The sequence below is a fragment of the Misgurnus anguillicaudatus genome, chromosome 25 (genome assembly GCF_027580225.2).
Source record: "Misgurnus anguillicaudatus chromosome 25, ASM2758022v2, whole genome shotgun sequence".
In the NCBI taxonomy this organism is placed as follows: Eukaryota; Metazoa; Chordata; class Actinopteri; order Cypriniformes; family Cobitidae; genus Misgurnus; species Misgurnus anguillicaudatus.
Window position 1 is genome coordinate 11,259,190 of NC_073361.2, and position 13,873 is coordinate 11,273,062.

Sequence of the window (13,873 nt, forward strand, 5' to 3'; positions counted from 1 at the left end):
AGAAGAATCTTTTGTGTGAGTCTTATGCACACACCTTCAAGTAATGTGTGACCGATCATTTTCTTACCCCTTTGTCAAACATTTTTATTTGTTTGTTTTATGTATAAACTTCACAAAATGATTTTGGATTTTTTGAAATCTAGTCAAATGAGTTTGCTTCTTAAGTAAATATATATTGTTTTTAAGATGTTTAGATATATTAGATGATATTTTGCAATGCTCCCTTTAATTTTAGCCCACTCATCTCACTACACTGTCTGACTCACAGACATGCTTCCATGAAACCCATGATTCAATCAAGTTATCTTTTCAATCTTGTGCAAATGATGCCATACTGAAACCGTGTACTTGTCATATGACCCTGTCACTTAAGTCCAACAGGAAGAGATCAAACATTAGCCTAATACTTTTGACCTTAACATCTCTGCTATAACACACACACGCTTTCAAGTGTAACAGTTTGTGGCCAGCTCCCCTTTACTCAATCTCAATGGTAGGGTGTTGTAGTCTCATATTTCAGGGTCTAACCTCTCCCCATATCTCTTAATCTTTACTATCTTAGCTGTGCCTCTGTTGTAGGGGCTTTCCTGTGCTTGATGCCGGAGACTGCAGTCTTTGTGTTGGCTGTGAGCTTGGTATCTGGCAACCCCCCTGCACAGTCCCTCTACCTTCCTGTAAGATGTGGTTGGGGAGGGGAGAATGTAGCATTACCACCTGTTGGGATAATTATTGACCAAAAGACAAAAGATAAATTGAAACAATGGAAGCCATGTGTGCTTTCCCTTGTCAGATCTGATCTTTGGTCTGACTGTCTGAGGAAAGTCTTGAGACTTCTCAAGATAAACAAGGTAAACATGATCACGGTCTCATTACTCATTGGGTCTTAGCATGTTGGATGATGTACTGCGTTTCACAGACCATAAGCTAAGAGTAATCTTTAACTCAACCACAAATTGCAGCAGTTTCTCTTTAAAACTGATAATTCCATGTTTTCAACAATAACTTCGGCAATAAATTCGGCAATTACTTTTTTAGATTATTAAAATTGATCACCTGATTCCGAACCGCCAAGTCTTGGGTCTTGGGGTTAGGTCTTCATCTGTATAAGGGACTTGAGGGGTCTAGTGTCGGTCTAGGCTTTCGGGAGTCTTGTTTTGTACTAGGTCTGGTCCTCCGGGAGTCTGGCATGCTCTGGGTCTTGTCTCAGACTCTGATCTGAAGCCAAGCAGACTTCCTTTACTTCATTTTAGTTGGGGATGTCTGTCTCGGAACATCACCCTTCTCATAACTCATAATTTCATTTTCCGTAACACTTGAAAAAAAGATCAAAAGGAGATCCGTCTCATTTGCAGCCTGGCTCTGTCTCCGCCATGAGGGAAACGTTCAAAGGCTGATGCTCAGAAAGCGATGCTTCATCCTCGGAGTCAGACGGATTTGCAACAAAACCCCAACCATCCCTTCAGTCTGAGCAGATAGCGCTTCATCTCAGTACAGATCCACCTACATAACGTTTCTCTCACAGTGCTCTGTCAGGTGCACCTCTCATTTTCTGATATGTATGAAGTTCTTTTGGGTATTCGCTCTTGCATATTGATGCGTAACTGGAATATTTCATCCCGTCTGTCTGTTTTCATATGCAGATGTCGAGGAGAATGCTGAAATGTGTTGCAATGAAAGCAGTCTCCGTTTCATGTAGGATTTTCGACTTGGTGGGCCTGAGATCCAATTAGGTGAAATCCAAAGCCGGTGCAATGTGATACTTGGATGGTTCCTTTGAGGCCTGATCATTCCATACCAGAGTCATTTGATTAGCCAATAAAGATTGCATGATGATGACGAGGACAAAATTTGGGCCAAGTGAGCTGGTATTGGGATAACATTACTGCTGAGAAACCCACAATTTGCATCATTAGTTTACGTGTACAGGGTAAATCCAGGCTGCAAAACTCCAAAACAAAGCTTATTCTAGACATTATACATATTAGCTGGTTTTCTCTCAAGATGCCCTGATTTTGCAAGTACCTCTGGATCAATAGAAAATTATTTTTTTTTTCCTTTTTCTAATCAAGGAAATCTCTGTAATTTGCATCTGCGCTAAGAGCTAGCAAAAGGATGAAAGGAAACACCAGCCATCCAATTGTAAAAATAGCTCTTGAAAGTTTATACAATTTAATGACTGTGTTTCACAATTTCTTGTCTAATATGTTAGACATACAAATATTTATTTTTATATCTAGAGAGTATACTTTTTTTTACATTTTCTCAATTTGTGCAAAAGTAGCAGCCATGATGCCCCAAGCAAGCAATGTTGTCTTTAATCCCCTGGGGTCCGACCATTTTAGGACACTGTCAGAGGTTTTGACATGCTCTTACATTTGGTCTTTTTTCAGTTGCTTTAAACATATTAATAGATAATTCACATAACACTGTATTCAGCACAAACTGTGCTAAAATAATATGTAAGTAACATGTATGTACATGTTTGTATTTTTAAGTAAATTATGTTTATGCCTGGTTGGTAAAAACAAGAAATAAGGCTAAGGAACACATATACTAAACATTTGTTCACAAACAAAAAAGAGTTGGGAATTTGCTAAAAAAGATGTTAAAACACATTCACATGAAACAATATATTGATTTAATTTTTTTAACGTCTAATAGTCGTACAAACACAGCCCAGACGTCTAGGCTAAAACAAGACAAAATGTTGGGCAGTTGAACCCGTTGAAAGTTGAATTTACTTAAAAAAATTGAGGAAAGTTGTTGCCCTAAAAAAATAAATAATGTAAACTTAAAAGGAGTACATTTAACTTAAAATTTCTAGTAATTGCAACTTAATTTAGCAAGTTCAGTAAACTTAATTTCAAGTTAAATGAACTTGAATTAATTAGTAAAATCAATTGCTCTGTCCAACTTCTCCATTTAGCTAACCGAGTTACTTTTAGTGTCATAAATGGCATTATAACACAAAATTCATGATTGACATTAAGTCAGTCATTGAATAAATTTGATTCTCTATGTAAGCACACACAAAAGTGTATTTTTGAGATGAATTGTCAGTACTGCAGACAAAACAACATTAAAAAATATAAGAGCTTAAACCTCTATGACATTTTATTAACAAATATTAAAGTTGTTAAAGTTCTTATAAGTTCTTATTCTGTAAAAAAGCTTAAATAATCAAAATATTCAGGAACAAAGGATTGTGGGTATTCCTTACATGTACTGTTAATTTTAAGTTAATTTCACTTGAATGTATTAGTTTAATAGATTTTATATGCTTAAAGGTTAAATAAACTAATATTTTTTTAAAGGTGGGGTGCATGATCTCTGAAAGCCGATGTTGACATTTGAATTCAGCTTAACAAACAATAGAACCAATAGAATCTGGACCTTCTTTTGATAGACCCGCCCCAAACATACGCAACCCAGGCAATGATGTCGGTTAGTAGACACGCCCCTTACTGCTGATTGGCTACATGTGTTTTGGTAGTCGGCCCGACTCCCTTTTCCTAAGCGTTTTTCAGAAATCGTGCACTCCACCTTTAAGTATGTGCAAAATACAAAATATTAAGTGATGTTTACTTCATTGTTTAAGTAAATACAATATCTGGGTTAACGGTATAGCACAAAAATTTATTAAATAAGAAATAAATAAATAAAACTGAATAACTTGTTATCGCTCGACTTTGCTTATATGATAGTTATTTTGCGACATGTAACCAAATGAAAGTTTATTTTGGCTAGAAGTGGGTTATTCATAGCCAAACTTTAGCAGGTCTATAGTTAACCTAGACGGTGAAATGACGATTAATTGTTTGCTGGGTCTAGAAGGTTAATGGTGCTGCTATGGGGCTGCTGAGGTTTGTTCATATCTCTATTTCTAAATATGAGCAATAATAACAGTGATGCATACTTAAGCTAACCCCATTAATAAAGTGTGACTCTGAAATAGAGATTTTATGTTGGTTTGTGTGAGGGTGGGAATGCTTGAGCATGTGTTTGTGAGCCTAAAGTGTTTCAGGCGAATAATTGCCTACAGCTGGCAAAGGTGTGAACTAATGTTGCAAAATTTTGACTGGTATTCTGGATGCATAATAACTTTAACACATTAATAAGAAACAACATGTGCAGACAGAAAAAAAGCCTTTGGTACAAAAGTCATTAAGTCAAACATTATAGAGTTTAAACAAAGGTTCAGTAGGTCCATGTTTATTTAATCTAACCAATCACAATGCACGATGCAGTAAAAATAGCCTACAGGTACATGTATGTATTTGTTGCCAGAGCTATACAGTTTTTAGGCATTTCGTTATTTTCTTTCTTATGTCTTCTAACTTCTTTTTTGATATCTTTTATGCATGTTTAAAATAAGCTTGCTTAAAACTTTAAAATGTATGAATACAGAGGTCAGTCATCATACCATATGCAGTTCATGCCAATGTTCTCTGCCAGTCACTTATATGAGCTTTTATGGTGCCGTTTTATCCCAGATATAACTGAACATTAGAGACTTAATGCGGTAAATGCTATTTTATTATCATCAGTGCTCCAAAACCTCAAAAATAAACAAACCAAATCTTTCATGTGGCTTTAACATTGGCAGAAGAGATATGAGGAATCAACACACCCTCTCATTTAAAGGCAAGGCTAAAATTATTGTGACTCTATTAAGACAAATTTGACAAAGTTTCAAAATGGGCGGACGTTTTATTGCGATGCCAACTTTTCCCAAAACATATTATGGCACACTTGATTATACATGAAATGTCATTAGGTTCATACTTGTCAAATGAACACCAATTTTTGCCTTTCGAGTGGTTACTTTTCAAATGAAAGAAAAGGCGCATTGACAGAATCCAAATGCACTCAAGAGCGCAACGAAATGTGCACTTTTGTTCGTTGCTAATTATTCCTCAGGAATGTATAAGAAAGATAACTCAGGACAGAGAGGAACAAATTTGTTAAATGGACTCTCCATTGTTCCCACAGAACCAGCACCATTTTAGATATGGCAGCAGAAGACTCTCGGAAATTACTCAATCTCATTGTTACAGAGCCTTATTACCCCCTAGAGAATGGAGTCTAGTCAAATACAATTTGATAGAAAGGCTCCTGCTGTCTCCGTCCTTCTGTACTATCTGCAGAGTGATGGGAATTACTAATAGTGATTGGTAATAAACCGATGAGGTGAATAAGAAACATATAAGGCTTGAACATGCACGGCTTAAATTGAAGTGCTCTTCCAAATATCATAAATTGGGTATTTACTGGATTTTCAATAAATGTATTGTTTTTCCTATGTACATACTTGAATGCATATTGAGCAAGAAACAGCCTCACAAAACAGTCAATAAGACCCTGACGTAATCACAATGGAGGTTGATTTGTTTATAACATCTGAGTTTCCTTCAGTGGTACCTGATTAGCATATGCTGAGCAATGCATTTACACTTCCCTTCTTTAAAAGCAAAACAATAGGTCAGGGAACTGAACGAATGTGGCCACATGTGATCTTTGTGATGCGTAACCTGAGGTCAGCTCCTGCCAAACATCGACCAAGAATAAAATTGTTTAGGTAAGTAAAAACAAGATAAGATAGGCACTTTTCTGTTCAGTTCATACAATAGCCTACATTTACATCTGATCAATAAATCCCGCTCGTTGTACCTTAAGTGCACCTTGCGCTCCTTTTGTTCTATTTTAAAATTAAAATACGTCCTAGTATTCATTTGTGTTAGCCTCTATTACATCTGAACTATAATTAAGAAGGACAGTTCAGTATTTGATTAGCGTATTATCCTTGTACTCAGTATTTATGCAGGCTAAAGTATAGTGTCCTTCTGCACACATGATCATTGTGTAGTGTACACACATTGTAGTGTATATGCACAGGAATATTCAGTGAATATTGTGTCCCATGCAATATCATTAGCATAAACTTTCATTTCCAGCATCTCAAAATCCAGCAATATCTATTTTTTTAAACACATTCTTTCTTTAAGTTAAAATGTAAGTAGGGAGGTCCCTTTTGTTCCAAATTCTTACTACACTGTTAGAAAATGCAGCATTTTTCAAATCAAAATATAATTTTATGTTACTTTAATTGTTCCTGTATAGCACAGCGGTGGAGCATTGGGTTTGCACCACAAAAGGTCATGGGTTTGAACCCAGGGACCTCAAATACTGAGCTTGTAATGCAAATCACTTTGGATAAAAGCGTCTGCCAAATGCATAAATTTAATCTAAATAGAAATTTTACAAATTAAATTAAACAATTGTGACTTGTTTTTATAAGTTATGTCAACTTATCGCAGGCCAAACTTTAAATAGAGTAAGTTAAATTGACTTGCAAAACTTTTTCATGTATTTTTGGCATAATTTGTATCTTTTTAGGTAGTATGCAGTATGTACAATACACTGCCTTCAGACCACAAACAAAATTAAACTTAATTTCACTTTTTCTTACCATATGGCTAGACCCCATGTTTAAGTGCTATGATTGGGTCCCCAGTGCTTCTATCAACCTAGAAAATGTGAAAAAGATCATCCCAGTAACTTAATTTTGGTAAACCATTCTCTACAAGCACATGAAAAAATAGGTTGTTGAAATTTGGCTCTCCTTATGATGTCATAAGGAGCTCTTATTATAATAATACCACCCCTTAATCTGCACTCTCCAACCACGGCACTGCCATTTAGTGCAGAGAAAAGCACAATTGAGTTTTAATTGCAACAAACCACCATCAGTGTTTGAATTTCATCAGCTCATTTGCATTTTAAAGGACACACCCAAAACGGCCCATTTTTGCACACACCTGCAAAGTGGCAATTTTAACATGTTATGATAAATTATTTATATGGTATTTTGAGCTAAAACTTCGCATGTGCTCTGGGTACAGTAAAGATTGATTTGACATCTTAAAAAAGTCTTGTATCATGGCCCCTTTAATTTAAAGACACCTTGCACTGACATAAGAAATATTAACGCCAATGGTTTGTCTCACAATCCAAACCAGCATAGTTTTTTTTTTTGTAAGATTTGTTTGTAAAAACTACTTAAATGTCCTAATATAACTAAGGCTTGGTTCTGGATCTAAACCCTGTTTGGGAAACTACTCCAAGATTTAATATCTTAGGTCATTTTGCTTTATACGTACATTTATCTTGATTTAAGATTTTTAAATTTAAGAAAACAAGGCAAAATGCTAAGTAAAATCATGTCTACCATAGTATTCAATTCCAAATATTCAGACCCTATGGTGAAGGTCTTGGTTCATTAATATTAAGTAGGTTCCGTGATTGGACGCCTGAAGCGGTTACCAAGCAACGTCAGCGTAGCCTAATTAATATCCATAAGCTAAGTCCCTTTCTGTGGTAGCTAGCTCAGTTCAGGACGGACGGCGCTTCCCTTGTGTCGCGACTATATGGCTGATAGTCAGTGCGCGGCACGGAGACAAGCACAGTTGAGCCGCTGTCCAGCAATGTGGTTACATCCAAGTGAAGCCCGGTTAAATGTTATAGTGTGGCGGTTGGGCGCTGTCAGGCAGGCATATGTCTTAAAGTCTTCTCCAATGTAACAACAGTGAACCCTGGAACGCGAGGAAAAGACAGCGCCAATATTTCAAGATGCTATTCCATTAAAAACATTGTATGTATTTTCAAAGTATGCAGTTAATCGTCTCTGCAAACATCCGTTTAAATTGACCTGTCTGTCACAGAAAGTTTTCAGCAAATATCAGGTCGACATTGGCAAAAACTGGAGCTGCCCAATCCCAAGTTGCATTCTCTCTCTCTCTCTCTCTCTCTCTCTCTCTCTCTCTCTCTCTCTCTCTCTCTCTCTCTCTCTCTCTGATTTACAGTAATGCGTGAGAACACTGCTGAATAGAGTGAGCTGACATATTTCATTCTCTAATGTTGCCACTGTAGGAATAACTTACTATAATAAAAATAGGCCCATAGCAAAACACTTTGCTATGCAAGATACATGTATTAGTACATTTTTAATAGATCAACTGGCAGCGTTAGCAGCGCAAAGGTTGTGGGAACACATATTCTAATAAAAATGTATGCAGTGCACTGTTGTGGATAAAAGCGCATGCCAAATCCAAAATATATATATTTTGGGGGGGAATGAGTTCACTTATAAACACACTTAAATGACTCAAGCCACCAAAATCATTATTGTGTGGTTTATAAATACGCGTTTGCAAGGAATGTTGATAAAGTACGCGTAGCCTATAGTGTACATTATATGAAAGTGTAGTGAGCTTGCCAGGGCAGCCTCGCGGAACAGGGGCGGGAGATATTCTGGATGGACTCCGGCTTTCGGCAGCGCTCTAGCGTAGCCGCGCAGTGGAGCGCAAAACTTCTCTCCGATTCGCACAGAATTAAACGGCGACCGTTCATTCTTTCTGTTTCCGTATTATTGTTTCGACTTCTGCGAGTAATTTGCGAACCCGCGTTTAGTGGAAGCCTACAGTAAGACCGGCTGCACAAGGACAGCACACTAGCTTTCCGCGCTCCAAGTCGGCGGTGCCTGGTTGGTGTTGCGCAGAGCAGAGCCAGAAATGCGGGATACGGGAGGAGTTGAGAAAGACTGACTGTTCTTGGAGAGGGAGAGGTGATCAGCACTGAGCCTGATCTTACAAATTTGGAGGGGGTACTGTCTGTATCGCTTGGAGGGGCGGCAGAAAATAACGGGCTTGGCAACCGCGCGGTCACCGGATCGTACTGAACTGGATACTATTTAGCAAACTGGTTAGATAGCTTGTAGGCAAGTGCTGATTGTTTCTCTTAACTAAGAGACTGGGATTTTGGCAAAATGAGGACACCACTGCGTACGAAATAGCTACATCGATACGTTTTTAGATTAACTTATCAGTATTTTCCACATACTGCTGCGAAACGCGCAAACAGAGAAACCCCATCGCTAAATTTCTCATTTGTATTACAAAAACGCGTTTAAAGGCATTATTTTGTGATAGGACGGAAACATGCTACAACTGATTTTACCTTTAAAGCTAGTTGGTTCATATATAATATCATCATTGTTAATAAATCTTATGGCCAAAACCTTTATTCATTACCATGATGAACAGGTTCAAACCATATTGGCTGCAGTTCTGCACTGAAATATAATATGTATGTGTACTTTATATACATTACTGTGTGTCTTTTTTTGCGTAACGTCCTGACAATTCGAATTTGTTGAATATGATCTTGAAAAAACAGTCAAATCAATAGTGAGTGCTATATTGTTATCAATGTGAAGCTAGTAAAAGCTAATTATTTAGTCTCGTAAGCATATATCGTCTAACTTCATACAAGGACGCGGAACAGTGCGACCAAGTGCGACCTGTATACAGAGCGCGCAGGTTGAAGTGAGGGTTGGACAGTGTCTCAAAGCGAGCTCAGGGTCCCTGGTCTCTTTTATAGAAGAGGTTGGGCTCCATATAGGTCGGGCTTTGCATATGTGTAATCAAACCAATGAGAATCCCCTGCGCGTCTGGCACACGGCAGTGAGGCAGCGCAACAAACTCTGGGAGGAAGAGAAGCGATTGTAATTTAGGGGGTGTATCCCTTGTTTAAGACGCTGTTATGGCAAAGCCAATCGCCAGATGTTTGTGTTTCTTACTCAGATTTTGAGACTAAGCAGAACGCCGGTTACTACGCGGAGGCTCATTCGCTTATCCAAGGCACTTTTAGTTTAAGTACACAAACGATCTGCGCTCCATCTCTCTCACTCACATACGCACGGGATTACGCCAGTTTGGCCGTCTATTTTGAGGAGCAGCAACGTTTTTTCTGTCATTCTTTAACAGGCTGAAGGAAATGGCAAAGGAGAGAGGACCACGTCTGGCAGAGAGCAGAGAAAACCAGAGCTGAATGGCAGGATGCAAGCGACCTGAAGACGCGCAAAACCTCACATTTCTACAACGAGCCTTTTTACGCGTTCTGTTGGTTTCCTTCATTTCAAACAAGAGACCCGCGAGTGGATTTATCTCTATACGACCAATTACGGATTTTCCTTTTTCTTAATTTTTCATTTTTTATTATTTTTCACACCCTGAACTCCAGGAGTCGAGGATGCATTGTGGATTAGTGTTGATCCTTTTTACGGGAATCTTTCTCATCGCCAATGCTATTAAAAATGGTAAGTGTCAACTGCACGATTTTCTGTGTGGTAGGCTACCTTATAAAGTAAGATTTATTGGTGTTATCATTGAGGCTTTGGCACTTTTAGATTTTTCACCTGCTCTCACCTGCCGCTTGTTTTCTGACGCTATAGCTTGTCAGTCAAACCCTACCAACGCTGATAATAATTCAATGCAGTATATAGTGTTTCACAGTAGGCTACGTTTGATATTGTTCACACTTATAAAAATATATTATTATTTCTTAATACAACATTAAAACGCATTACCATATTACAATGAATAATGTATCCGTATACTGTGCTTCAAATAGTTAGTTAAAAAAATCAGAAAACGCATGTAACCAAGAAACTTATATCTTCCCACGTTTTATCTGAACACAGTTTATTTATTAATCAGCCTAATGCATTATATAATAGTTGAATGAGTTACTTATGAAAGTTATTATAAAGTGTTACAAAAAAGTTTATGGTCTCCAACGTGGTGCTGCTGCGCATTGTCTCCAATCTCGGCAAAAATATAAATTGAAGACGAACTTCGCATGTAGGCTATTCAGCTATTTTAAATTATTGAGGCAAAGTGGCGTTAAACTCAAATGTAGGCTATTAGGATTTGCCTTATATCACCAGTGACAATAAAAAAGTTAATAATCTAGTTTAGAATGCCTTTTATAATAATAATTTGTTTCATAAGTTATGTGTCATATGTTAACAAACTTTAAGAGTTTTTTTTACTTTTAATATTTAATTGTTCGACCTACATTAAAAACTGCGGCTATTCACAACTTTATTCAAAATATGTCTTCTGTCTAAAGTAATATCGTAAATAAATACTGGATTCACATGGACTCACTTGCATGAAGATTTGAACACCAAGTTGGTCTCCAAGTCACCAAAGAGCACATGGGCAGATAAATAATCTAACTGCTCCCAATGTATTCACAAATTAAATACTGATTCAAATAGCATGTCACCAAGTCTGAGATTTGGAGAATATAACATAACTGTTGTAATTAGCCTATACTTAGCATTTCACTAATATTAACATCACCACAAAAGTCTTTAAAATATATTAAGTCATTAAAAGGTGACTTCTTTTTTCTTAAACATAATTCTATTTTTATGGATTGAACTGCACTGATCCAAATTAATTCATGTGGAGTTACTGCAGTTCTGTTGAGATGATAACTGTAGTTAGATAAACACTGAAATATCTTGAGCTTTTGTATAAAATTATATAGTGTTGATACGCATCATTACATGTTTTGTATTTGTATTTATGTCAGATTGTACAATCATGTACACAATAAAGCACTGATTCTGGTTCAGATGTAAACATCTGTTACTTCTCAAGCATGCTTGTTGTTGATAAATGTTATAGTATTAAACCGTCGGCTGTAGAGTAGGCTATATATAAATAACCGAGCATATAAATAAATGTATTAAGAAGAGAAAGGTCATGCTTTCCGCCAGGATGAAGTTAAATGTAGGTGAACTTATCAACCCTCTATTTAAAGTCAAGAAATATATGTCAAAAACTAGCGGTTTTTTTTTAGTTTTAGCAATTATTTAAATATTCAGTATAATGCCAAATTACAGTCATTGTATTGAGTCTTATGTTTAAAACTAAACATAAATACATTTATTTAATTTTTGGAGAGCATCACTGAAAGGTAAAAAGTGTTCAAACACATTTTTATATAATTCACTAATTTTATTAATTCGCTGTCTATTATTAGCCTACTTGACATGGATCAGTCTATTAAGTTTTAATAGTCAACAGCTTATGTTGTTCGTTTTCTCCTTTCTTTCAGACAAATGTGGGGATAATATAAGAATATCTAGCGCAAATTACCTCACCTCACCCGGTTACCCGGTGTCTTACTACCCGTCTCAAAAATGCACGTGGGTGATTACAGCTCCCGGTCCGAACCAGAGGATTCTGATCAACTTCAACCCGCACTTTGACCTGGAAGACCGGGAATGCAAGTGAGTATTCACTGTTGACTATTTGGTGTGGAGGTGCGACACCTGCTGGTCGTGCTTGAGTATGTTCAACTTACACACAGGCTTCAAATAGTCTGTATGTCATTTAGAATATAAATGATATCTGTGCTATGTTGCTAAAGGTTATTTGAATAAAACATATCCAAGTGCTGGAGTTTGTGATGTACTGTGTTGGCAATTCAGTCAGCTTCCCAAAAGCTGACTTACAGTGTTACATCATAATTCAACAGTTGACCTGTGGTTTGGTCGGTGTAGGCTGTTTCCAGTATGTGCCCTCTTTCCGTCTGTTTCCTTTGTTTGTGCTGGCGGGTCTGAGGAACGTTATTGTACTGTCAGAGTGCGACCGGCTCTGTTACTGTATCCCCTCCACCCAGATTGTCTTCCGCCTGGAGCTCTTTGTGTTTGCCGAACGTCTCGTATTAATGGCTCCGTTTATCAGGATCTTTACCTTTTTATGGCCCTGTAAACCAACAGAGATTTATGGCCCCAGATGACCCTGCACTGTCTGCTTGTAGGGGGTCCGTCTCTTTTGAGAGTTCAGGTTTCGCTGCCCAGAAGCGACCAGACCCCCGTTCTATTAGAAACACGCACACACACACATACACATACACATACACGCACTAGGGGATGCTGAGAGTGAATGGAGTGTAGATAGACACATGGTGAGGACGTAATGAGCCTCCTAATGAAATTATCCAGCAATGCTTTTCCTGCGTCCGAACAAGCCACGTTAAAGAATTGCACGTTTAGCTCCCGAGGCAGTTAGTGGATGCAGATGACATTATCAGAGTTGAAAAATAAGTTGTGCTGGATATTTGTGTTTGTTGTCTATGGCAAAAACTAGAAATGTCTTTGTGATCTTAATTTAAAAACGACTCCTCTTTGTCCAACTCCTCTTGTTTTTCAAACCTTCCCTTTCTTTATTTTCTTCATTCACCTGGATCCATTCGTATATATAAAAATCAGATTTATGCTTCAATCATTATGACCAGGCATGTGGTCATGGTTCATAAAAGAGCAGAACAAGTTATGCTAAGCGCTAGCGCTAACTTGGAGACACGCTCATTGCTGCGCTTTCTCCAGTATAGACGTCTGCTTTGGGACAATCGTAAAGCGTGCTGTGGTTGTATTTGCTTCTCGAGGCAACGCAGCATTTCACTGGGTTACAGTTCCACTCTGTAATCTCTCCACTTTAAGCTATCATTTCGAATCATTGTGGCGAAAAGTCATTCAAACAAATTCAAAGTTGATTTTCTTTTCTATCGTGATTGGCCAAAAGTTGCGAGCGACAGAGATGGACATCCTCCCTCCACGCGCAATCCCTAATTCAATTTGGAGACCAGATAGACATCTGTTTGGTGGATCTGGTTTCTGCAGATTAGGGGGTGTTTTTTTGACTCCCAGATTCAGCTGGACTCACATTAAGGTCTTCTTTCATAATGGAAACTGTTGATGGTCGAAATGGCTTCTTTATCAGATGGACTGTCGAGGGAGGGAAGCTACAACACACGCTTCAGTGCACCGCTTGCAATCTAATTAGCAGCAAATGGAACGCACATGCTCGACATAACATGTCTGTTATCAACAAAGCAAACAAGAAATGCGCCGTGCCCAGTGATGACAAAAAACAAGAGTCAACCCTCTGCGTTGCATGTTTGTAATGGTGTCGCAAGTGTTTTGTCTTTGTCTGGATGAAGTGGAGAGTTCGAA

The 13,873-nt window shown here is 37.8% G+C and overlaps 1 protein-coding gene across 5 annotated transcripts in view; it reads left to right on the plus strand.

Annotated features, from left to right (window-relative positions):
• Window positions 1-8,307: 8,307 nt before the first annotated feature.
• Window positions 8,308-13,873, plus strand: part of nrp1a (neuropilin 1a) — a 64,857-nt gene continuing 59,291 nt past the window's right edge. For 3 of the 5 annotated variants that reach the window (XM_073864180.1, XM_073864182.1, XM_073864183.1), the window contains exons 1-2: window positions 8,804-10,156; window positions 11,971-12,140. In XM_073864180.1, coding sequence (XP_073720281.1) covers window positions 10,090-10,156; window positions 11,971-12,140 — 237 coding nt within the window. In that variant the 5' untranslated portion in view covers window positions 8,804-10,089. Of the gene's footprint in view, window positions 8,777-8,803; window positions 10,157-11,970; window positions 12,141-13,873 lie in introns of those variants that run through there. The other 2 variants (XM_073864181.1, XM_073864184.1) reach the window with 2 other exon arrangements.